Source organism: Leuciscus leuciscus (assembly GCF_965113295.1).
Source record: "Leuciscus leuciscus genome assembly, chromosome: 1".
Lineage (NCBI taxonomy): Eukaryota > Metazoa > Chordata > Actinopteri > Cypriniformes > Leuciscidae > Leuciscus > Leuciscus leuciscus.
In genome coordinates this window covers 17,076,669-17,102,527 of record NC_138725.1, presented here as the reverse complement: position 1 = coordinate 17,102,527, position 25,859 = coordinate 17,076,669, and the positions used below count along the sequence as shown (strand labels likewise).

The following is a 25,859-nucleotide window of genomic DNA, read 5'->3' as shown; positions in this document are numbered from 1 at the left end:
CCGCCCGCCCGCCGAAGACAATTTTTGTGGAGGCAAGCAGAAATCATCTCTCTGCTTGCAGTGGGTCAATCCCGCTTTTCGTCAAGGTAAGTGTATATAGACCCTTTTACAGTTGTTAAACACACACGCACGCAGGCACGCACCAGATTATACGTCATCAATAGCGGTTCACTTCCGCGATTTGGTACGATTGCGTTCATATCAGCAGCGAACCGTACCCGAGTTCACATGAACCGTACCCCAGACCACCTTTTTAAGCGGACTCGAGTACGGTTCGCGGGTGCGCACCCGAGTTCGGAAAACAGCGTTCACATCATCCAAACGAACCGAACTATGACGTCATTTGAACCCGGGTGCGCACCAAAAGTGCTAGTGTGAAAGCACCTAATGCTGGATATGTAAAAGTAACCAGGAACAGGCTGACATCACTGAGTCTCCGTTGAGCCCTCCTATGATGTGGTGGGCTCATCAATGAAACATCAGTGAAAGAGGGAGCCCACCGGATGACTCCGATGACGTGCCTACCCTCCCATATTTGATGACAAACTGCCTCCCATAATTCCTATTCTGCAACATCAAAATATCTGCAAATGTCAAGATCAAGGATTCAAGGATTTAATTGGTACATGCTCTCACATAAAGGAGATTTACATCTTGTCCTGTGTTTAAAAACTTTCAGTCACATGATGTCAGTGGGACAAAGTATGGAAGACCATCACAGTCCATCACAGTTATATAATAAAAATATGTAAGTCACAATAATGATAAATGTTGTCATAATTATGACTTAGTATCTTATAATAAACTTTCACATAATGATGGGACACTTTCTTGCAATAAGATACCTTCCCATTATAAAAATATACAGTACATTTCCATAATAATCAGCTACATCATAATAATGACTTACAACTCATAATAAAAGATAATTTCTCATAATAATCAAATACTTTCTTGATACTTTCTCATAATGATGTACATCTTGTAATGAGAAACTTTCTAGTAATGACTTGATATCTCATAATGATTTTTTTTTGTAATAATGAGATAGCTTCTCAAAATGATGACTTAATATCTCATAATAATTAGAAACTTTCATAATAACTTAACATTGCATAATAACGAGATGCTTTCTCATAATGAGAAATGTTCTAATAATAATGAAATAATTTATTGTAATGAGAATTTTACGTAATAATGAGATACTTTCTTATAATTATAACTCAGTATCTCATAATAATGTGAAAAATGTGAAGCAGATAGCAAGCAACCACCAAGATGTCCTGTTGCTCATCATGGCTGTTAGGAAACTAACTTACACAGGAGAGACATGTGCGGCTTCTCTCTACTGTGGTTCCTCTCATGTCTTTTCAGATTTGATGACTGACTGAATCTCTTGTCACAGAGTGAACAGTTGTAAGGTTTTTCTCCAGTGTGAATAATCTGGTGCTGTTTTAAACTGTCCGCTGTAGTAAAAGTCTTCTCACACTCAAAGCACATGTACTCTCTCACACCAGTGTGAGTTTTCTGATGTGCATGTAAATTTGACAGCAGTGAAAAACTCTTTCCACACACAGAACATGAATGTAGCTTCTCCTTCGTATGAACTGTCAGGTGTGTCTTCAGGTGTGATGCCCTAAGAAATGTTTTCCCACATTGATCACATGTGAACGGCTTCTCTCCAGTGTGGATCATCATGTGAGGATTAAGGGATGATGAGTGTGCGAAACTTTTTCCACACTGATTGCATGCGTATGGCTTTTCTCCAGTGTGGATCCTCATGTGTCTCTTAAGGTTATTTTTTTGTGTGAAGCTCTTCCCGCACTGATCACACGTGACCGGTCTCTCTCCTGTATGAACTCTCATGTGAAGCTTAAGATATTTTTTGTTTGAGAATCTCTTTTCACACTGATCACACATGAATGGTTTCTCTCCAGTGTGGATTCTCATGTGAATGTCAAGAGTTTGTTTTTCTGAGTAACTCTTTTTGCACTGATTACATGTGTACGGCTTTTCTCCAGTGTGGATCCTCATGTGGCGCTCAAGACTTTGTTTGGTTGTGAAACTCTTTCCACACTGATTGCATGCATATGACTTTTCTCCAGTGTGGATCCTCATGTGAACATCAAGATGTACTTTTTGTTTAAAGCTCTTTCTGCACTGATCACACGTGTTAGGCTTCTCTCCTGTATGAACTCTCATGTGAATCTGAAGATTTTGTTTGCATGTGAATCTCTTTCCACACTGATCACACTTAAACGGCTTCTCTCCAGTGTGTAATCTCATGTGTCGCTCAAGATTTTGTTTGGCTGTGTAACTCTTTCCACACTGAGTGCAGGTGAAAGATTTCTTGGCTCTTCTTTTCTTTAAAAATGTATTTTTAGTCTTTGAGCGACTCAAATGTTTTTCTCCAGGTTTGACATGATGTTCCTCCTTCACTTCACTCAGTTCTTCACTCTCCTCGCTCTCTTTACTCAGTTCTTCACTCTCCTCCTTCACTTCACTCGGTTCTTCAGTCTCCTCCTTCACTTCACTCGGTTCTTCACTCTCCTCCTCCACTTCACTCAGTTCTTCACTCTCCTCCTTCACTTCACTCAGTTCTTCACTCTCCTCCTCCACTTCACTCAGTTCTTCACACTCCTCCTTGACTTCACTCAGTTCTTCACTCTCCTCCTTCACTTCACTCAGTTCTTCACTCTCCTCCTCCACTTCACTCAGTTCTTCACTCTCCTCCTTCACTTCACTCAGTTCTTCACACTCCTCCTTGACTTCACTCAGTTCTTCACTCTCCTCCTTCACTTCACTCAGTTCTTCACACTCCTCCTTGACTTCACTCAGTTCTTCACACTCCTCCTTGACTTCACTCAGTTCTTCACTCTCCTCCTCCACTTCACTCAGTTCTTCACTCTCCTCCTTCACTTCACTCAGTTCTTCACACTCCTCCTTCACTTCACTCAGTTCTTCACTCTCCTCCTCCACTTCACTCAGTTCTTCACTCTCCTCCTCCACTTCACTCAGTTCTTCACTCTCCTCCTTCACTTCCATCAGGTCTGAAATCAAAGAGAAAAAGTTATTTCATTTTCAGTACAACAAAAATAATTCAAAGAGAGGAATATGAAGTGAAAGGACATAAAAAAGAGCTCTGATGTAATAATAAAAAGTACTTTCCATAAATGAGGTACATTGATCTTCTAATAATTATTTTTAAAACATTATAGACACAAATCCCATGTTTCTGTAGAAATAACTATTAAATATATTTGATCAATGACACAATTATTTTTTTTTGCAGGTTTGAGAAGCCCAGACTCACACCTCACACCCGCTCTGATGTGCACTTCACACATCCACCATCACCTCCTGCAACCCCTCTCCTCCCCCCTTCTGCCATCCAACCTGAGCTTAAGGTCTGTGTGGAGGACGTGAGCCGAGTCTTCAAAAAACAGAAGACTAGGAAAGCTTCAGGCCCAGACGGCATCTCATCTGCTTGTCTAAAAGCCTGCGCTGACCAACTGGCCCCAGTCTTCACGCAGATCTTCAACAGATCATTGGAGCAGTGTGAAGTTCCCTGCTGCTTCAAACGCTCCACTATCATTCCGGTTCCCAAAAAACCTAAAATCACTGGACTTAATGACTACAGACCTGTCGCTCTCACGTCTGTGGTCATGAAGTCGTTTGAAAGACTGGTGTTGGCCTATCTGAAGGACATCACTGGACCCCTTCTGGATCCCTTTCAGTTTGCTTACAGAGCAAACAGGTCTGTGGATGATGCAGTCAACATGGGACTGCACTATATCCTGCAACATCTTGACAGACCTGGGACTTATGCACGGATCTTATTTGTGGACTTCAGTTCGGCCTTCAATACCATCATCCCTGATCTTCTCACAGCCAAACTGACTCAGCTCTCCATGCCATCCTCAATCTGTCAGTGGATCTCCAGCTTCCTGACAGACCGGCAGCAGCGAGTGAGACTGGGGAAGCTCACATCCAGGACCCTCACCATCAGCACTGGCGCCCCCCAAGGGTGCGTTCTCTCCCCACTGCTCTTCTCCCTGTACACTAATGACTGCACTTCTAAAGACCCCTCTGTCAAGCTCCTGAAATTTGCAGACGACACCACCGTCATCGGTCTCATCCAAAATGGTGACGAGTCTGCTTACAGACTGGGGGTTGAACAGCTGGCTGTCTGGTGCAGCTATAACAACCTTGAGCTGAACACGCTCAAAACAGTGGAGATGATTGTGGATTTCAGGAGAAAATCCCCAGCACTCCCCCCTCTCACCATCATGAACAGCACTGTGGAAGCAGTGGAGTCATTCAGGTTCCTGGGCTCTACCATCTCTCAGGACCTGAAGTGGGCAAATCACATTGACTCCATTGTGAAAAAGGCCCAGCAGAGACTGTACTTCCTTCGCCAGCTGAAGAAGTTCAATCTGCCACAGGAGCTGCTGATCCAGTTCTACTCAGCCGTCATTGAGTCTGTTTTAAGCACTTCCATCACTGTCTGGTTTGGTTCAGCTACCAAATCGGACATCAGGAGACTACAACGGACAGTCCGGACAGCAGAGAGGATTATTGGTGCCCCCCTGCCAACCCTCCAGGACCTGTACTCTTCCAGAGTGAGGAAGAGAGCAGGTAAAATCATCACAGACTCCACTCACCCTGGACACCCCCTGTTTGAACTGTTACCGTCAGGACGGCGACACAGATCACTGGCCACAAGAACATCCAGGCACAGGAACAGTTTCTTTCCACAGGCCATTTCCCTTCTGAACACTTAACATGCCCCCCAAGGCATATGCCTGCAAGTGCAATACTCCCACTGTCTAGTGCAATATTCTCTTAACTCAGGTGATATTTATATTTATATTATTCATACTACTCAAAATACTGTAAATATGTTCATAATCTGCAACATGCACTAGACTCCCACTGTCTAGTGTAATATTCTCTAACTCAGGTGATATTTATATTTATATTATTCATACTTCTCAAAATACTGTAAATATGTTCATAATCTGTAAATGTTTATTCAGACTAAACCCAACTGTGACCCCTTTTTTTTTTACTTTTTATACTATTTTTTTTTATTTTATTTTTTTATATATTTTATTCTTAGAATTTGTATTACTATGTTTCTTGTTGTATTTGTATTTGTATATGTACACTGGAAGCTTCAGTACCAAGAAAAATTCCTTGTGGGTGCAAGCACACTTGGCAATAAAGCTCTTTCTGATTCTGATTCTGATTCTGATTATCTAATGTAAAATGTAATTTATTTTACTTAAAACTATTTAATTATTACAGTCCAGTCACACTAGACTTTTAATTCCAATGACTCCCATTCATTTGCATGTGAACGTGGGAAACCAGAAACACGAGTTTCGCTGCGTTCCAGTTCAAGTTGGAACGGCAATTCATTATTAGTCATTTATATCATAATTTAAATAGACATTATATTATTCTATTTAACGCTTTACATTATATTTTACTGGTTCATTTGGATTCCAGTGTCACTTAGAGTTTCAAACTCATAAGTCTGATTATTAGTCGGAGGTTATGACTTATAGTGGGCGGTAAACCGGTTTCAGTTTCGAGACGATATGTATTTTTCATAAACTCATACCGGTGCGTTTCTGAAACAGCTGCTGTCTCTATACAATGGCCATGAAGAGCGCTATGTAGAGTGTGTAGAGAGCGGACCACTATTAAATACTTACCCTTCTTACACTAATATTAACAACTTTACAACACAACAATAAATAACTCACAAAACTAACTCTCTTTAATACTGCAAATACCATGTAGAGCATTTGATTACCGAGATGCAGAATCACAGAATCCAGTCACTAATGGAACTTATTGTATAAAACGGAAAGTCACAGAATTGTGGGATGAATAAATCAAAAGTAGGTCTGTACAAATAATCAGATATAGATACGGACTAGTGACTGTGAATATTAAAGCTCAAAAAGACTGCTATTGAAATATGAAGTCTGTATGTTCTGCCGTGTCTGTGTGAAAGAGCGCTGCAGTTTCTTCTAAATTATATTTATTCTCCCCAAATCGTGCAAGCCGTAAATACCTGACATCTGAAAGACACATAATGCACAGTTTGCATTGATTGGGATCACAGACTCGCAGAGTTCACATCTTGTTGAGGAACAGGAGGTCATTTGGATGGAAAACGGAAAAAGCATCTCTAAACTCTCTTCTATTTCATTTTGGTCTGTTTCTCTGGAAATTAGAGCATTGTACCAGTCGCACTGAGACATTTCAAATGATACCAAACATGACTGTTAATTCACTAGCATTGACAGCGAACATTATATATTCTGCTATGATCACTCACAGTGAACTGAGTGAAGGGGAGAATGGGTAAAGGGACTGAAGTGGGATATATATATATATATTCAGTCCAGTTGGTCTTGTTTGGAATTGCAGGTTGACTTCTGCTTATTTGTTCAAGTTACTGTATAACTGAGCAAAGTACTTTTAAAGGGGACCTATTATGCCCCTTTTCACAAGATGTAAAATAAGTCTCTGATGTCCACAGAGTGTGTATGTGAAGTTTTAGCTCAAAATACCCAACAGATAATTTTTTACAGCATGTTTAAATTGTCATTTTTTGGGGCTCAGAAAAACGCGCTGTTTTAGTGTGTGCCCTTTAAATGCAAATAAGCTGCTGCTGCACGACACAGGGGGCGGAGCTTCATGAGTGCTGTATGGAGATGGAACAGGTATAGTTTAGTTTATTACGGTTATAACGTATTTGTCATCTGCTTGTCATCCAAGTCTGCTGTTTCGGACCAGGTCCGAATGATGATCAAACATATACTGATGAGTTTAATAAAGTTTATTGTACATAACACAAAAGATGAAGCGTCAGTTTACTCCAGAAAATCACCGTAAGAGCTGAGTAAACACAGTAAGTTATAAGAAGTGCGCAAGTACATAGACGAATTTCTAGAGCTAATTTCTAGAGCTATGTGGATTAATACATCCAGCCACACAACACCTACAACGCTTGGGAGACATTCTCGTCAGTGCAGCAGGTCTCGATCAGGGCGGGTCTATGTTAGAATGGCAGTGTCTGTCAACACTCGTGGGCGGGGCCTGAGCTGTAGTGACGTCACTAAAACAGCATTTTGAAAACAGGTTGTTGGGAGACACTGCTGATGATTTATGGGGATAAATAAAAAAGGAGTGAGTGGATTTTTATCACTATTGGGTGGTTGTGTACACACACTGCCAACACACATTTATGACCAAACAGCATGCAAAAGTGAATTTTGCATAATAGGTCCCTTTTAAGTTGTAAAGAATGTCTGCTTGGGGTAAAAAAAGGTTGGGAATCACTGATCCATGTCATATTGTGAGAAATAAAAGTTTTGTCTTTACAGGCTTTTATCATGTATACTGACTCAAATAATGTGTTTCTAACAGCAAACACTCAGAATAAAGTGAGATGATCTGCTGATGATCCTGAATGGCTTGTTGAATGAGTGTTGATAGTCTGAGGCTCATCAATATTAACAGATCTGCTGAAAACACTCTTTATTTCATGACAATAGTTACTGTTTTCACCTCATTTATTATGCTGATGTCTTCAGATCTCCTGTAAATTGACACTTAAAGCTCATTTCATTGGTGTCAGCAGACTGAAGTTACAAATATTGCTTTTATTATTATTATTTTGTTCAAATGCTTTTCTTACAGTTCTTTACTACTTTCAAGATATTTGCCCTTATTTAAATAAAGAAACAGAATAATGTTAGAAATAGAAATAAACGTGTGAAATAGCATAAATTGTTTTATGATTTTTACTGTTTTACTGACAGATAAATTATTAAATGTCTCAATTAGCATATAGATAAAATAACTGAAGTGAAACTCCCTTTAACTGAACATTTGTTGAAATTCTGTACCCATTTGACAGTTTAACTGTTTATCTAAGTGATGAAGTGCTTGAATGTTTCTAACATGAATGTTCTTCAGCATCATGAATGAATGAAGAATAAACACCAACCTCTTTGTTCTTCAGGATCTTCAGTGTGTTTCATTCTGCAGGGTTCTGGATCACTCATGTTCTCACTGTCCTCTTTAATAAACTCAGTCTTTGCAGATTTCAGCTCTTCCTGATGCTCTGATGCTCTGATGCTCGTCTTCACTTGTAGCTGATGGGAATTTACAGCATTTATTGGAGAATTACTGTGGGAGGAGCTTCACTGATCACGTGACTACTATGGGCGGAGCTTCACTGATGATGTGATTGCTGTGGGAGGAGCTTCACTGATGATGTAATTGCTGTGGGAGGAGCTGATCTGCCAAAATCAAAAAAATATCAGTTACTGAGTTTGTTTTAATAGTCAAAGACCAGATGTTTAATTTTAGTGTCAGATTGATATTAAATTTACAAAAGTGATTGTGTATACATAGAAAACCCAGTAAATGCAAGTGTTATGTTTCAAATAACTTTTGTGGAGACAAAATGTCTGAATATAGGTGAAATAATGTTGGACAATTCATAGACAAGAAATGTACAGTTGTCACGGATTGGCCAGGTTCTTCCACCACAATCACCCAGCGATCACAGTCACCTGAGTTCTGACAAGACACACCTGCACCCCATCAATCACCACTGCTTCATAAGCACACCTCACGCACCTCTCATTGTCCGGGCTCGTTTATCCGAAGCGGACTCATAGTGCTTCTCTCTGCGAGTGTCACTAACTAAACTTACCTGTGTTTACTTACCAGTTCTCTACGCCGATTCCAGTCTGTCCTAGTCTGCCCAGATCTCATCTCGAGTGGTGTGCAAGCCGTAAGCCTTCTGATCTGCCAAGTGGTGCGTGAGTGTGTGCCGTCAGCCTGTCATCCTCTTCATACGAAGATCATATCCACTCTGGAAGTCTCATCTCGCCGTGCCTGCAAAAAATACATTGATTATTTACTCACGAATTACACTCAAGAATTCTTCACCTCTGAACTCTGAACTCTGATACATCACTACTTACCTTGTTGTCCGTCTGCTTCCGTAACAACAGTTTTCTACCATCTTGCGGACAGCGCTTCTTTAGTCATTCGGCAGTCTTGGAGCTTGAACCCCTGCAGGAAATCCACCCTTACACTAGATTGCATTACCATATGCACTAATTCAGATATAAGATTGGCTTTATTGTCCCGAAGGAAATTTGTCTTGGACACATACAATACAATACTGCTGTTTAAATACAAATGGCATACAACATATATACAATACATACAACATCCTATCAACATATACATAAGTTCTAAACCAACTAAATTACACACTGCCCATCGTGCAACCCACCTATGATCACTAAAAAACAAACAAAACAATTACCTAAATGGGTAACTTGCCATTTAGTGCCTTAATAGACAGAGGGACAAAGGATTTCTTAAAGCGGTTGAGCCTGCATTGAGAGACTCTGAAGCGTCTGCCTGAGGGAAGAAGCTGGTACTCAGGGTGAAGGACATGAGTAGGGTTTGATATAACTTTCTGAGCCTGTCTAATAATTGTTTTGTCAAAAAGAGTCTGAAGTGTGGGATGCTGCTTGACTCCCTTCATTTGCATGGCTCTTTGTGTTATCCGTGTAATCTGAGCTTTCAATTGTACACTGAGGTTGCCAAACCAGGCTGAAAAACCATACAGCAGAATGCTCTCAATTACAGCATGGTAGAAGAGAAGCAGCACTTTCTGGTCAACACCAAAGACCCCCAAGCGTATGAAGAACTTGTCATGGGGACACACGGGAAAAAGCAGTATGGCGGTAGTGATTTATAGGGATGGCTGACGCGAAACAGTCGTTCCGAAGCTTTGTGAGATCCCGAAGCGCAGATGTTTCGAAACACTGATCCGAAGCGTGATTCAAAACACCCATATCACGTGACTATGGCCAAACGAAGCCTCGAAGTGTTTCACTAAGTGTTTCATCAGGTGTGGTCCGCCGAATCAGCGTTTGATTGACACGGTCGGGAACAGACCACACAATCGCACATGTGTATAAAAGTGAAATCAACGCATATTGACCTCGTGGGTTTTTGTGAGAGGAGTTTGATTTTGAGATAGCGGATTTTTGGTGATATAGTGACATAGTGCGATTTGATTAGTTATGGCTATTTAGGCTTACATTTAAATTTACACAACACATTGACTGATAGGCTAGAGACAGACAGAGTATACAGTGACACATTAATAGATACATAAATATAAATATATATAGACAGCTAGATTAATAGATAGATACATATAGATAGATTATAGATACATATATAAATACATAGATAGAAACATTATATAGATACATAGATTATATCTAGATACATATCTAGGTACATATCTAGATACATACATTATAGGAACATATCTAGATACATAGATAGATTCATATAGATAGATACATAGATAGATAGATTTGGATAGATAGATAAAATAGAGGCTCCCCAGAAGAGATGCCGTACGTACATATGTGGTGTGGGAGCATTTCCATTTAGAAACCCCAAATAAAGTGAGATGTGTGTATTGTGATCGGCAGCTAGCCTACTGCAACAATGCATCATCTATGATGCACCATTTGAGGAGCACTCATCCTGCCATTTTGCAGGGTGCAGAGGATGGTATTCCCCCTGTACCTAGGCCTGATAATGACACTGCTGGGCCATCTAAGCAAGGTATGCATTGTTTGAAATACAATTATAATTGAAATATAATTACAAACTTTTGGGATACTGTTTAGAAAGTCAATAGCCCTATGCCCTACAACCTAATGTCCCAATCATAACTGTCAATCATGTTAAAAATAGCTTCAATGTGAATATAATATAATATAATATTGTGTGAATATACACTCACCTAAAGGATTATTAGGAACACCATACTGATACTGTGTTTGACCCCCTTTCGCCTTCAGAACTGCCTTAATTCTACGTGGCATTGATTCAACAAGGTGCTGAAAGCATTCTTTAGAAATGTTGGCCCATATTGATAGGATAGCATCTTGCAGTTGATGGAGATTTGTGGGATACACATCCAGGGCACAAAGCTCCCGTTCCACCACATCCCAAAGATGCTCTATTGGGTTGAGATCTGGTGACTGTGGGGGCCATTTTAGTACAGTGAACTCATTGTCATGTTCAAGAAACCAATTTGAAATGATTCGAGCTTTGTGACATGGTGCATTACTAGTACATAACTAGTATAGGACCCTAGTACAAACGTTTTTACCTAAACACTCCATGTCAGTTTATTATCAATGTAGATGCCCAGATATCTGTAAGAGTCCACCTGGGCTATATTTTGATGGTTAATGACCACTGGTGAGTCGTCTCCAATAGACTTGGGATCAAACACCATCTCCACTGTTTTCTTCATATTAATGCTAAGAAAATGGTTCATATAATCATATAATTATCAACAGTACTGCATATACATTCATTGGTGAATAATGTGAAGAGGACTGGAGAACTGACTCACCAGTACTGATGGTTAAAGGTTCAGATAACGTTCTGTTCACCCTAACCGGCTGATTATGACTGGTCAGAAATGAGTGAATGAATCTCTTAATAACAAAGGGGTTGACATTCATCTGGTGCAGCGTTTCCAAACGAATGTGAGGCTGCAGAGTGTTAAAGGTCCAACTAAAACAACAGTCTAGCATAGACCCTCAAATTCCCAAGATGGTTAGTAACTAGGTGAACTCAAATGTAGGTTGTACAGTAACTGTAACTCAGTGCCTCTCCGATGTTTATATGCGAAATGATAAGGATCTAACTGTGGGCCTACATCTAGCTTTACTTTGCTCATAATGAGCTTTTCCATGCACTTCATCCCAACAGAAGTGAAGGCAATAGGCCTAAGACCATTACTCTCCTGTGGGAAGGGCTTCTTAGGGACAGGTATAATAATTGCCTTTCTCCATTGTGTTGGTACAGTGTGAGACTGTAGGGACCTCTGCCAGGGGTCAGTTCATCTGCACATGTTTTTAGTAGAAAAGCAGAGATGCCGTCTGGACCTGTGGCCTTGTTTACACTGATTTGCTTGAAGAACTTGTTGATGGATTTAGGGTCAATCTCAAACCTATCATCATCATCATCAATAACAATACTGTCAAGCACCATATCACATTCAAACGAGAAATCATGATTGTCAAACCTCTTGTAAAAATAATTCAACTCATTTGCTTTTGTCAGTTCATCTATGACATGCAATGGTTTCCGTGTCTGTTTCATATTTGTTGCTATCCTCATTGAGTCTCATAGATTTTTTTGCTTTGGCTCTCAACGAAGGCGGTCGCATTTTCTTACCCTCCTCTCCCTTATCTTCCCTGCTTTGCTCCTCTCGTCTCGTTACTGTCTTGTACTTTGAGAGACTCTCTCCGCACTGCTCTCCAAATGAAGAAATTATGGAATTGATCAACTGGTCTCTCAGCGCAATTGACACCATCTTCTCGACGAGAAGCTTGGGTTCGGGGGAACCTGACTGCCCTGCCGGAACGTTTGCAGCTGGCTACACGATGGACGCGTGGGGGAAGTGGCGGGTCGTGTGTCTGGCGGCTCTTTCCGTGGAGGACGTTGAAGATATCTACCTATTCGGAACCATGATAACAGGTTTTCTGCTGTTTGGATTAGGCACTGCCCTGGTTTATCGAGGAATTAAGAAGACGGTGACAGCTGTCCAAAGCCCCACAAGGCTGCCCGTTATGATTGAAGCAGTGGGCAGAGCTGTCGGCACTCAGACTGTGACTATGAACCACAATATGGGTAACATCATGGAGAAGCTCACAGCTTTGCAAAGGCAAATGGATCGTTTCGGAGACCCAAACGGACCAGGAGCTGTGTAAATTGGAATGCGGCTACTCGTCCCCAGACCAAACAACCACAATCTTATCTGCTTTCGGCCCCACTCTATCAGCACTGGCCTTGGCCGAGGCCGCTGCTGGAACAACAACCCCCTCTGGAGAGAGCACTGCAAAGAGACGCTCTTGCGTTCCTTCCCCGACTCCACACTGACACCTGCTGATTGTTGACTCTGTCTGGGACCTGATCAAGGTTGTCTCCATGGCAACTGCTGTGTTTCGCTATGACATCCTGCGGACTGAGGCACCTAGATTGGGATGCCAGGCGTAGCGACTCTTCAGGCCTACACATACAGAAACTCTTACATAGATACAGATATGCAATCACCAACCCCCAGCCCCCATCCCACGCCTTCGACGCTTTTTACCACCAGTCTGACAGGCGGGTCTGTGACCAGCGCCGAAATGGCTGCAGGACCGGATGGCTGCTTGCCTGTGCTGGGTTACCTCCAACCCCCCTGTCCCCTCCCCTGTTGCAAGTCTTGTGTGTTCATGTTGTGTACTGATTATGTGCAAATGTGCTGAGGTGTTTTACTGTCCCCAAACTGTACTCCCTATTGGAACATAGTCTGGGGGTTGCCTTTTTTTTTCTCCTCAACTCTCCTCATGTTATGCTGTATCTCTTAATAACTTCAGGTCGGTCCTAAATTGCATTTCGTTGCCTTGTACCTGTACTTGTGTAATGACAATAAAGTTGAATCAAATCAAATCAAATCAAATTTTTAGAGTTCATAGTTTTGAAGTTTTTCTCCATCAACTCCCTATGATGTTCCTTTACTTCTTTGAGCTTTTGGGTCAACTCCTTTTGTACAGTTTTAAGTTTTAAGTGGTCATTGATCCTAAATGCCTGTTTTTTTTGTTTTGTTTTTTGCTCTTAAAGGGTAACTAAACCCTAAACCAACTTTTTTTAGTTAATGATCTGTAAGAATGGGGCTTTATTAGTGTTGTTCATTGATTCAAGTAGTTTTTTTGACATTTGTGTTTAAAGTGTTTTAATTTTACAAAATATGGTGTAAAAAGGTCTGAGTGCTGCCCTCTTCAGGTTGAACAGTGGCTACTGCAGTTGAATTTTCCTATTGGAAGTTGTGGTACCCTCTGACGTCAGAGGGTACCAGCTAACCACGCCCTTGCCTGCAGAGAGATACGTCACAGTGTGCCGTGTAGTTTTATGCTCGGGGCGCCGAGAAAGGGCACCCTCGCTATCTAACCAATGGAGCTCTGATATGCTATAAAACGTCACTAAATATGATCAATTCAACCAATCAGTGACGCGCAGTAATAATTATCCGATGGGCGCTTTGCCTCTGCGCCCATCGGAGAATAACATGGACTTTTACTCTACTTGGTGTGGTCACGTGGCAGTGAGATTCGGCGGGCGGAGCCAGTCTTTCTTTACAAGTTGACAATGGCGGCGCGGGCGACACACGAGAAAGAGACCGTGGAATCTCTTCTTCAATCTCCGTTTGAAAGAAGACCACTGGCTGAAAAAATAAAAATAAAAGAAATGGGTCCGGACCAGCAACAAATTAACATCAGACAGCAGGTGAAAGACAAGGAAGCGTCTTATACTAGAGGCTTTTCGCGGACATGGTACACTAGGAAGCCGTGGCTAACCGGCTGCGGTGTAGCTAACGCGCTGTTATGCTTCCCTTGTTTGCTTTTTAAAACTGCAGCGACCGATCGAGCCTGGTGTGAAAACGGTGTTCAAGATATGAAAAAAAAAAAAAAAAAAAAAAAAAACCACGAACACACAAAGATGCATATGGACAACTGCCTGAAATTTGCGTTGCTGGGGAAGGCTAACATTGCTACTCAGTTGGATGATGGCCATCGACTTTGTAGAAGAAGGCACAATGAGGAAGTGGACACAAATGATATATTCTTTCTAAACTGATTGACTGTGTAAAATGTTGTGGTGCCTTTGAATTGGCTTTGCGTGGCCATGACGAGACTGAAGCCTCTGAGAACCCAGGCATTTTTAGGGGCCTTGTTAACTTCGCCTCGTCGTTGGACGCTGCTCTGAAGGAGCACTTGGAGGGAGCTACTGTGTTCAGAGGTACGTCCAAAACGATTCAGAATGAGCTGCTGGACTGTATGCTGACTGTTGTTAAGGAGTACATTCACGAGGAGGTGACTGCGGCTGATTATATTGCCATTCAAGCAGATGAAACATCTGACGTGTCTGTCCAGTGCCAACTTGCCCTTGTACTTCGCTACATCGACCGCTACAACGTCATTCAAGAGCGCTTTTTTTGAGTTCATACCAATTGAAAACGTGAATGCTGAAAACATCGCTCAAGCACTTGGAAAGGATGAGTGCATTGATCCCACCCAAAGACAAGACAAAATTAATAGCTCAAACTTATGACGGAGCGAGCGTTATGCGGGGTGCCACTGGAGGAGTTCAGCGTAAAGTGATGGATGTGTATGAGAACGCACACTACGTACATTGTTACGCACATCAGCTCAATCTGGTAATGCAGCAAGCCACCTCAAAGATACCCAAGGTCTCCACATTTTTTTCGGAGCTAGGTGGATTTTGTGCATTTTTTTCAAGGTCGCCCAAACGGACCAGCGTGCTTGATGATGCTGTTGGCAGCAGACTTCCGAGATCGTGTGCAACAAGGTGGAACTTTCACAGTCGCTCAGTAAACACTGTATATGAGCACAGGGATGATCTTCTTAAGTGTTTTAGGACTCTTCAGGATGCTGTGACTGTGAGAGAAGCAGGAGGGTTTGTGAGGATGCTGGAGAATGGTACATTTTGCTTTTTTCTCCAACTATTTCAAAAAAAACAAGCCACACGTCGACATGCTCTTTCAGCAGCTTCAGAAGTTTTAATTTTGTGTAATGTTTGGAGCAGTTACTAATGTTTTGCCAAATCAAATTCACTTTATCCGTTAGGGACTTCATTTGCTGAGAAAGTGCCACTACAGATAAAAACATAGCACATGTACATCTATCTATAAATTACAGAAACGTCTGTCTGTCTGTCTGTCTGTGTGTGTGTCTGTATTTCTGTTATTCGCATATCTCACGAACCGTTAGTCCGATTGATTTCAAACTCGACAGGTGTCTTGCTACGTGCATGAGTAAGTGCAGTGCCAAGTTTGACGTTGTTTGGATGAGAAATGCAAAAGATATCGTTAAATATATCGTCAAAGAAGCCCCAAGAAGGTTGTGGTTTAAAAATAAACATTCTGATATAAACACTCTGTCAGCTACACTGTTTACTTCTGAATATTATAGTTTGGTTCCAAAATGTGATAAATCCATTTTGATTAATTTGAGTAAAAATGTGTTTTCTTTACCAAGAAAGTGGCAAGATGAAAACCACTATTTTCTAGAGCCCGACCGATATATCGGCGGGCCGATATTATCGGCCGATATTAGGAATTTTCCAAACTATCGGTATCGGCATTTATAATGGCCGATAAATGAATATTTAAAAAATAAAATAAAAGCGGACGAAACACCCTTCAACCATGTTATGAGTGTTGGCGCTGCATAGTTTGTCCACCAGAGGGCACTATACAAGGAAGATCGCTAACATCAATGAGCTTGGAAATCACAATGAACTTATTCTGCCTAAATAAAGTAATGATTACTGTATTTATAACTAGCATATCTGTAGTTCCAGTCTCTGCATTGTAAAATGTAAGTTAGGCACGCGAGGAGTGAACATTTAGACATAGAGAAAAAGTATCAAACATAGACTGTGCATAAAAGTTAGCTTTTCTTTTACACGTGTGCGAAATCCAAGTATTCGTTGCTGACTTCGTTTAGCCGCAGCATTAACGAGTCACATATTGTATTTAGTGCATCACTAAGTAGTAGATTTTAGAAGGCAGGCAGCAAATGATGATTGAAAATGGTTTGTTGTAGCTTGATGGAATAGATGGATAGAATTAAAAGAGTGCAGGTAAAGGGATAAGCAAGTTGACATTGTAATTATAAGGTAGCTTATAACATTGACATTTGGCAGACGCTTTTATCAAAAGTGACTTACATTGCATTTCAAGGTACACATTTACAATCTTATCAGTTCTACACACACACAAACACACACACACACATTATTTCATAATTGAATTATTACTGTCAATATTAATAATAATAGTTGACTTTTTTTTGTTCAAAGGACTTTAAGTTTCATATCATAAGTGTGTATTTTTATACATTATATTTATCAGAACTTTAATATATTCTGTTCTGTTGTGACAATAAAACAAACAAGTTTATTTTTAAACTGCATTATCATATTATTTTAGTAAGGCTGAGGACTCTTAAATAACGACAAATAACTAATGTTAGGGAAATCTGTTCATGTTTTGTTACGCGTTTCTGGATTTAAAAATATATATATATATCGGCCGATATACCGGAATATCGGATTTTTAAATCACCAAATATTTGTATCGGTATCGGCCTTAAAAATCCTTTATCGGTCGGGCTCTACTATTTTCTGTTTCAAACTTTAACATAGCATCTTTAGGTTATAATAACATAAAAAATTCAAATCCAGATTTTGATTTACATTTACATTTTACATTTAGTCATTTAGCAGACGCCCTTATCCAAAGCGACTTACAAATTAGGACTAAGTTCAGCGAGTCATCATAAAGAGGCAAAAGCAACAACAACGCAGGAAGTGCTCAAAATACGAAGTTCAGGTATTATTCAGAGTAGCATAAGCCTGATAAGTGATGTTTCAAAGGGAAAGGATTTTATTTTTTTTTAATTTTTTTTTCTATAAGGTTAAGTGCTCACGGAAGAGATTGGTTTTCAGCTGTTTTTTGAATGTTGTCAGGGATTCTGCATTCCGGATGAGGGTGGGGAGAGCGTTCCACCAGCATGGAACTGTAAATGAGAATGTTCTGGAAAGTGATTTTGTGGCTTTCTGTGATGGAACCACGAGACGTCGCTCGTTGACCGATCGTAGGTGTCTGGTAGGGATGTAGACTCGTAGGAGTGAGTGAAAGTAGGAGGGAGCTGAGCCTGTGATAGTTCTGTAAGCAAGCGTCAGTGCCTTGAACTTGATGCGAGCAGCTAGAGGTAGCCAGATTTTCAAAGATTTATTATAAAAACTGATAATTTTTCCCCAAAAATGCAATAAATTCATGACACTTTTTTTTTCCAAAATGCTATTAATCCATTGAATCAATATAAAAGTTATTTTTTATCATATTGAAACTGTTGAAATCAGCCATCGCTAAGAAATATCTCCTGAACTTTAGACCACATAGCCTTGTAGACCACACTAAAACACACTCAAAAACTGATTTTGCACGGGCATTTTGCACTAGTTACAATAATTTTATTTTGGATTTCCTCTTAATCTCAATTTACCAATGATTTAGTTCTATTGTAGATCCTTGATTAGTTTTGGTGTAGACAACAGTATTTCATACCTGATTTTTGCATATCCACATTTACAACTATATTCAAATTATTGTGACATAATTCAATGAAGTTCTATGTAAAGCAATTAATATAGAGCCCCCCCTCAAGGAGCTTGGGGGCACAGACGGCGCTCTCAGGCAAAGCCTCAGCAGAAGCAGGGCGACCTGAGGGCCGTCCTGCAGGCTAAAAAGGCTTTGTCATAGAGATCCTAGCCAGCCTAGGTTCTCTGCAGGTGGCCCCACGCATGGCGGAGCGATCAAGGTCGCCTCCTCCGCGGAGCCCACAGGAAATCGATGTTGACTTCCCGCTGTCAAGTACGCTTCGGGACGCATCGGTTTCCAGCAAACACACGCTGCACTGTCCGCCCCACAGGCATGTGGCCAGGCAGCAATCGCTTTTAGTCGAACCCTGCTGGATATCCGCTTCAGGGGGTCGAAAGCAAGCCAGCCTCGAGAGATTCAAGATTCAAAGCAGTTCGGTTTCCGCCCACCAAAGTTTAACGGGGTTAATAATCCAATAATACATTTCAGGCACTTGAACTGGTCTCTAAGGAGGTTCAGGTTCAAGATGCTCACCATTCCTATCATCGTGAACCAAATTCAATCCGAGGATTGGTTTGTCACGATAGATCTAAAGGACACATACTAACACATTTCCATCCTTCCATCTCACAAGAAGTTCCTGAGGTTCGTTTTCAGGGGTGAAGCGTACCAATCGATCAGACATATTGGCACCAGCCTTACACATCTGACCTAAGTATGTACCAATCTCTGCTTTCTTCCTTTTCTGTTGATGTTCATGCCACAAAATCTTCATATTTCCACAACAAGATCAACAGCTCCTCCAACACACGATCACTCTTCAAGACATTCAACTCTCTCCTCTGTCCACCTCCACCACCACCCACCTTCTCTTTAACTGCTGATGATTTTGCTAACTTCTTCACCAACAAAACTACAACTATCAGCAGTCAGTTCTCAGCTCCACAGACACAGAAACCCAGACTGACCCCTTCGACAGCCAATAACCCTCTCTCCTCCTTCTCTCCGCTAACCGAGGAAGAAGTATCTAAACTTATCCTCAGTCTGTTCACACCAATGAAATGAGCTTTAAGTATCAATGTACAGGAGATCTGAAGATATCAGCATAATAAATGAGGTGAAAACAGGAACTATTGTCATGAAATAAAGAGTGTTTTCAGCAGATCTGTTAATATTGATGAGCTTCAGACTATCAACACTCATTCAACAAGCCATTCAGGATCATCAGCAGATCATCTCACTTTATTCTGAGTGTTTGCTGTTAGAAACACATTATTTGAGTCAGGATAGACGATAAAAAAACTGTAAAACTGCTCTAGTGAAAGACAAAACCGTTATTTATCACAAATTAACATGGATCAGTGGTTCCCAACCTTGTTTACCTTTAAGTTCATAGTAATTGTTCTGACTTCATGAAGCCTCAGGGTGTGAATGAAACATCAAACTGACTAGAACAAACTCTTTGAAATGTATATATGATACTGGATATCAAGGGTGAAAATGTTAATAATGTAGACAGACAGCAATCTCATTCAATGTCAGTCATGTGTGGGTGAAATATAATTTATTAGCCATTTAAAAGCTATTTTGAGAAAATTAAAACATGGGAAGCTCAAAAAGCAATCATATCAGGATACTTCATAACTTTCAGATCTAAAATTATTCCTGATTCAAGCAGAATCAGCAGAAAATAAAATAAAACAGACAATAACAATGAGGTGTTGATAAAAATTATAAAGTTTAATCAATCATTACATGAAGCAAATACAAACATTAAGTAAAAGTGAAAGCAAATGAGACAGATCTCTCTCTTTACTGACTTATAAGAGCCAAAGCATCTCAAGAGAAGAAGAGTGTCCAGTTTCAAAGATACATGAAAGTATATCTTGTGCTTGCGTGGAAGAGTAGAAGTGGAAGAGAAACTAGATGTTCTGATGAAAAACAATGAAGAACGAGTTAAAATTATTTTCTGCTGTAATATTACGAATGAATCTTCTCCTTTGTGTGAATCTTCAGGTGTTTCTTCAGGACTGACGCCCAATGAAACGGTTTACCGCACTGATCACAGTTAAATGGTCTTTCTTCAAAATGAGAAGAAGTGATTTCAGAGAGAAAGCCTGAGCTGCTTCTTCCCAGTGTGAACTCTCATGTGAATCTTCAGACTTGATTTATATGCAGCGTTTTTTACACTGAGGACAGGAGACCTGACGCAGTGACTGATTTTTAGCTTCTGTTTTTCCTTTCTCGTTCACGTCCATCAGGTCTAAAAGAAACATTAAATCAAATGAGATTTCAAATGAGAGACAAACGTGAAATGAAAAGTGAAGCTCAAGATCTCTGATGAGTTAAACAGTCATTTTAATCCCATCATATCTGGTCAACAACTGCTGTGCACGATTATGATCTATTTTAATGTCATGAAGATGATTTGTGTTATAAATCACTAGTTTAGTCATGAATCAATGTAAATCTGGTGAGCATCAGCATGTCATAATAATGAGATAATTTTAAGTAATAATGAGATACTTTCTTATAATTATAACTCTGTATCTCATAATAATGTAACAAATGTGAATCAGATAGCAAGCAACCACCAAGATGTCCTGTTGCTCATCATGGCTGTTGGGAAACTAACTTACACAGGAGAGACTTTAATGCTCAGCACATAAAGATGAACTACTTACTGTGATCTCAGACTGTGATTGTTTTCCATTCGAGTGAGTCACTGAAGATAACTGAAGGAAACTCTCTCCACATGGATCATGGTGATCCAGTTTCTCCACTGAATGGATCTTCAAGTGTCGCTTCAGGTGACTTTTAAAATAGAAAATCTCTCCACACTGATCACACGTGTGCGGCTTCTCTCTGCTGTGGATCCTCTCATGGGTTTTCAGATTTCCTGACAGACTGAATCTCTTGTCACAGTGTGAACACTTGTAAGGTTTTTCTCCAGTGTGGATCCTCTCATGTCTTTTCAGATGTCCTGACTGACTGAATCTCTTGTCACAGTGTGAACACTTGTAAGGTTTTTCTCCAGTGTGAATTCTCTGGTGCAGGTTTAAACTGTCCGCTGTAGTAAAAGTCTTCTCACACTCAAAGCACATGTACTCTCTCACACCAGTGTGAATTTTCTCATGTAATTTTAAATTTCCCCGCAGTGAAAAACTCTTTCCACACACAGAGCATGAATGCGGCTTCTCCTTCGTATGAACTCTCAGGTGTCTCTTCAGGTCTGATGCTCTAAGAAATGTTTTGCTGCATTGATCACATGTGAACGGCTTCAGTCCGGTGTGGATCATCATGTGAACATCAAGACTTTGTTTGCTTGAGAATCTCTTTCCACACTGATCACACGTGTGCGGCTTCTCTCTACTGTGGATCCTCTCATGTGTTTTCAAATCTGCTGACTGAATGAATCTCTTGTCACAGTGTGAACACTTGTAAGGCTTTTCTCCAGTGTGGATCCTCTCATGTCTTTTCAGATGTCCTGACTGACTGAATCTCTTGTCACAGTGTGAACACTTGTAAGTTTTTTCTCCAGTGTGGATCCTCTCATGTGTTTTCAAATCTGCTGACTGACTGAATCTCTTGTCACAGTGTGAACACTTGTAAGGCTTTTCTCCAGTGTGGATCCTCTCATGTCTTTTCAGATGTCCTGACTGACTGAATCTCTTGTCACAGTGTGAACACTTGTAAGGTTTTTCTCCAGTGTGAATTCTCTGGTGCAGGTTTAAACTGTCCGCTGTAGTAAAAGTCTTCTCACACTCAAAGCACATGTACTCTCTCACACCAGTGTGAATTTTCTGATGTACTTTTAAACTGCACAGCTGTGAAAAACTCTTTCCACACACAGAACATGAATGCGGCTTCTCCTTCGTATGAACTCTCAGATGTGACTTCAGGTTTGATGCACAGATAATTTTTTTCCCACACTGATCACATGTGAACGGCTTCTCTCCGGTGTGGATCCTCATGTGAACATTAAGGGATGATGATCGAGTGAAACTCTTTCCACACTGATCACACTTAAACGGCTTCTCTCCAGTGTGAACTCTCATGTGAAGCTCAAGACTTTGTTTGATTGTGAAACTCTTTCCACATTGAGTGCAGGTGAAAGATTTCTTGGCTCTTCTTTTCTTTAAAAATGTCTGTTTAGTCTTTGAGCGACTCAAGGGTTTTTCTCCAGGTTTGACATGATGTTCCTCCTCCACTTCACTCAGTTCTTCACTCTCCTCCTTCACGTCCATCAGGTCTGAAGTGAAAGAAAAATATTATTATTCATCAAAATAATACAAGAGAAAAAAAATGAAGTGAAAGAACATTAAAGTAGACAACTGCTATAAAATATTACCGTTTTTATTTTTTATTTTTATTAATTACAGTTAAATAAAGCGTGTTCCCCTGTGTTCCAGTTCGAGTTTGGCAAACTCAATTCCCGCTCTTTTTGCCACAGAAAGGTCACACTGTGTCCTCTTAGTTGAATTAACACAAGCTTTTTGCAGTCCAGTGGAGCAGATTGTCTATTATTATCATATTTAGGGGCCAAGCACCGAAGGTGCGGAGGCACCTATTGTATTTGTTCCCGTTCTTATTAGGGGCCAAGCACAGAATGTGCGTAGGCACCTATTGTATCTGTTGGCGTACCAAAAATAATTCTTCTTCTTCCGCTCTGGGAGTCTATGGCAGCCCATAGAACCGCTTGCGGGGAAGTTATGAAATTTGGCACACTGATAGAGGACAGACTGAACAGTCACCATAGCAAATCTGGAGTCTCCAACTCATTCCCTCTAGCGCCACCAGCTGTCCAAATATGCACTCATGTTTATGCTAATAACTTTTGAACCACATGGGCTAGAAACAAAATTCTATTTTTTTCTGATTCCCTAGCTCAAGACGATTGCTCCCTATGACCTCATTTTGCGTCATGGAAATTTTTCCGCCATTTTGAATTTTCTGAAAAACCTACTTTTTCGAACTCCTCCTAGGCCGTTACTCTGATCTTCACGAAAATTGAACCAGATCATCTCCAGACCATGCTGACAAAAAGTTATGGAATTCAAGTTGATTCGTCAAACCGCTTTCGATAAACCCACGAACAAATTTTACGTAGCGCTTGCTAAAACAGACATAAGGCTGTATCTCCGCAACGCTTTATCGGATTCAGACCAAACTTGGTACATATCATCACAAGCATGACCTGAGGCTACATGCTGCGTTTCGGCGCAGCGCCACCTACTGGTCCGGAGATATGAAAAATTGCTATTTCTGAACGGTTTGTCCAAAAATCATAAAATTGGTCTCGATAGATTCAGGGCAACATGCCGAGTCGACTGATATCCAATTTTACCATATCTGCCATTTAGATTTTCGGCCATTTTGAATTTTGTGCTAAAATGCTGTATTTTAGGAACGCATGAACAGATTGTTACGAAACTTGGTATGGGTCATCAGCACGGTGTCCTGAAAGAACCTGAGAAGTTTGGAAACAGCGCCACCTAGTGGTGATTTTTTTTTTCAAATGCTTATAACTTTGGGTGTGGTCGACGTATTTTCACGAGACTCATCTAATTAGACTCCTGAATCCTTGCAGAGTCCTACGATACCAAACATGCTAGGTTTCGCCTTACGGTTTGTGTAGCGTTGTGATTTAGCGCTTAAAAAAAATGTGGCCATATCTTCGAAACCGCTAGTCCGATCGAGACGAAACCACCGTCAGAAGTTTGGAAACATAGGTCGATAGCTGAAAGCCAATGCCCAAATTCGAAAATATTGATAGTAAGGGGTAGTAAAATCCAATCAAAGTCATGTGTCAGTCATTTTTTACGTGTTTTTTCATATAAATGTCTATAACTCCGAAGTAAATTAATATATTTTCACCAAAATTGACACAAATATGTATGGGCTCACTCTGAGGACACGTAAAAAAAAATGGTGGGACTGAGCCTCTTGGTGGCGCTATAATAGAACAAAACATGAAATTCCCATTGACTTCAATACAGTTTTGTGAAATAAAATGCTATACTAAACAAATGCATTGGTGTAATATTACAAAACTCAGATTGTGCCATCAGCACCATCCCCTGAAGGTACCCAAAATATTTAGAGACAGCGCCACCTAGTGGTCAAAAGTTATAACAAAATTTCCAAAAAAGCTAATTACTTTTGAATATATCTGGCTATTGAAATGCCACTGGTCTTAATAGATTCCTTGGGTCAAGCCGAGAACATAGATACCAAGTTTTCCTTATTTGGCCGAACTTACTGTCCGCCATCTTGATTTTCAGTCAAAACCTACTTTTTCGAACTCCTCCTAGACCGTTTGTCCGATTTTCACCATTTCCGATTTTAAACCGTTTTTGTATAGCGCAGCAGCAAAGTTGAGGCATGATGCTAATAGCACTATTCAGGCTTTATCTCTGCAATGCCTTGACATATTGACACCAAAATTTGTATGTGTCATTGTCACTTCACTCTGACCACATCACATCAGTTTTGTAACTGCGCCACCTATTGGTCAAAAGTGATAATTCATTAAATCATATTTTTAATTATTGTTTCTATGATTTTTCAGGCATTTTGCCTAAAATCCTCTTTAAATGTCTTTAATTGCTCATTGTTGCAGTTGGTCTGACACTTTCAGCCATGTCTTGTCGTCTTATTCTGCTTGGCCCCGGTAATTGCTGCTTGCAGCTATATTTTGTATTTATTATTATTTTATTTTTTTTATACATTAAATTTATCTTTGTAAAAAATACACAGCAGAGTGCGACCAGTGATGGGAATAACGGCGTTATAAATAAACGGCGTTACTAATGGCGTTATTTTTTTCAGTAACGAGTAATCAAACTAATTACTGTTTCCTCCGTTACAACGCCGTTACCATTATTGTCAATAAAATGCGGCGTTACTATAAGCTCACTGAAGCGGTTTTCATCCGAGTAGGCTTTCTCTCAGCCATAGGAGCTGCAACGTTTTTTCTCTGGTGTGTGTGTTTGAGGCAACCGGTCAAAAGCGAGGCGAACACCGCGAGCACGCTGACAGTGCGCGAGAGAGACCGAGTCGAGTGTGTCCGAGAAAACGCTCGACAGTGAGAGAGACGGAGAACGCGCTCGACAGTACGCGAGAGAGACCGAATGTGTCCGAGCAGTATAAATACTTTATTTATAAATAATTTACACATTTCAGCATTAGAATAATCTCTGCAGCATATAGGTATCAATGTTTTAATTAGTTTATATAACAAACTCCAAAATAACCTGCAGGGAACGTTAAAAGAAAACATCTTTGTTTGACCAGTTGAGAACACGACCAGAATTTGGCTAAAATAACCTCTGATGATGACTTTCTCTGTAGGATATAAAAATAAACCCCCAAAAGATTATATTTTATTATTATTCTTTATGTACATTGTTCAGTATTGGAGAACTTTTTGTTAAACTTACTACTGTGAGGGAGAAAATAAGTAGGCTATACAGAATAGGGCTGGGAATCACTGGGTACTTCACGATACGATACGATACGCGATACATTGCTC

General features: G+C 40.4%; 2 protein-coding genes across 5 annotated transcripts in view; both read right to left on the bottom strand.

Annotated features, from left to right (window-relative positions):
* Positions 1–391: 391 nt before the first annotated feature.
* The window catches only part of LOC309499223 (uncharacterized protein), a 37,664-nt gene continuing 12,196 nt past the window's right edge, over positions 392–25,859 (bottom strand). Inside the window, exons 2-4 of one of the 4 annotated variants that reach the window (XM_082170398.1) lie at positions 9,021–9,111; positions 8,761–8,931; positions 392–3,050 (exon numbers count right to left, since the gene is read on the bottom strand). In XM_082170398.1, coding sequence (XP_082026524.1) covers positions 1,303–3,045 — 1,743 coding nt within the window. In that variant the 5' untranslated portion in view covers positions 3,046–3,050; positions 8,761–8,931; positions 9,021–9,111 and the 3' untranslated portion in view covers positions 392–1,302. Of the gene's footprint in view, positions 3,051–8,032; positions 8,328–8,760; positions 9,112–25,859 lie in introns of all 4 variants that reach the window. The other 3 variants (XM_082170396.1, XM_082170397.1, XM_082170399.1) reach the window with 3 other exon arrangements.
* Positions 19,834–22,572, bottom strand: LOC309499896 (uncharacterized protein; the record flags this gene model as incomplete). The annotated part of the gene is made up of 2 exons (XM_082171418.1): positions 19,834–20,588; positions 21,010–22,572. 2 exons carry the CDS (start codon positions 22,570–22,572, stop codon positions 20,583–20,585), a joined length of 1,569 nt encoding a protein of 522 aa, XP_082027544.1. The 3' UTR covers positions 19,834–20,582.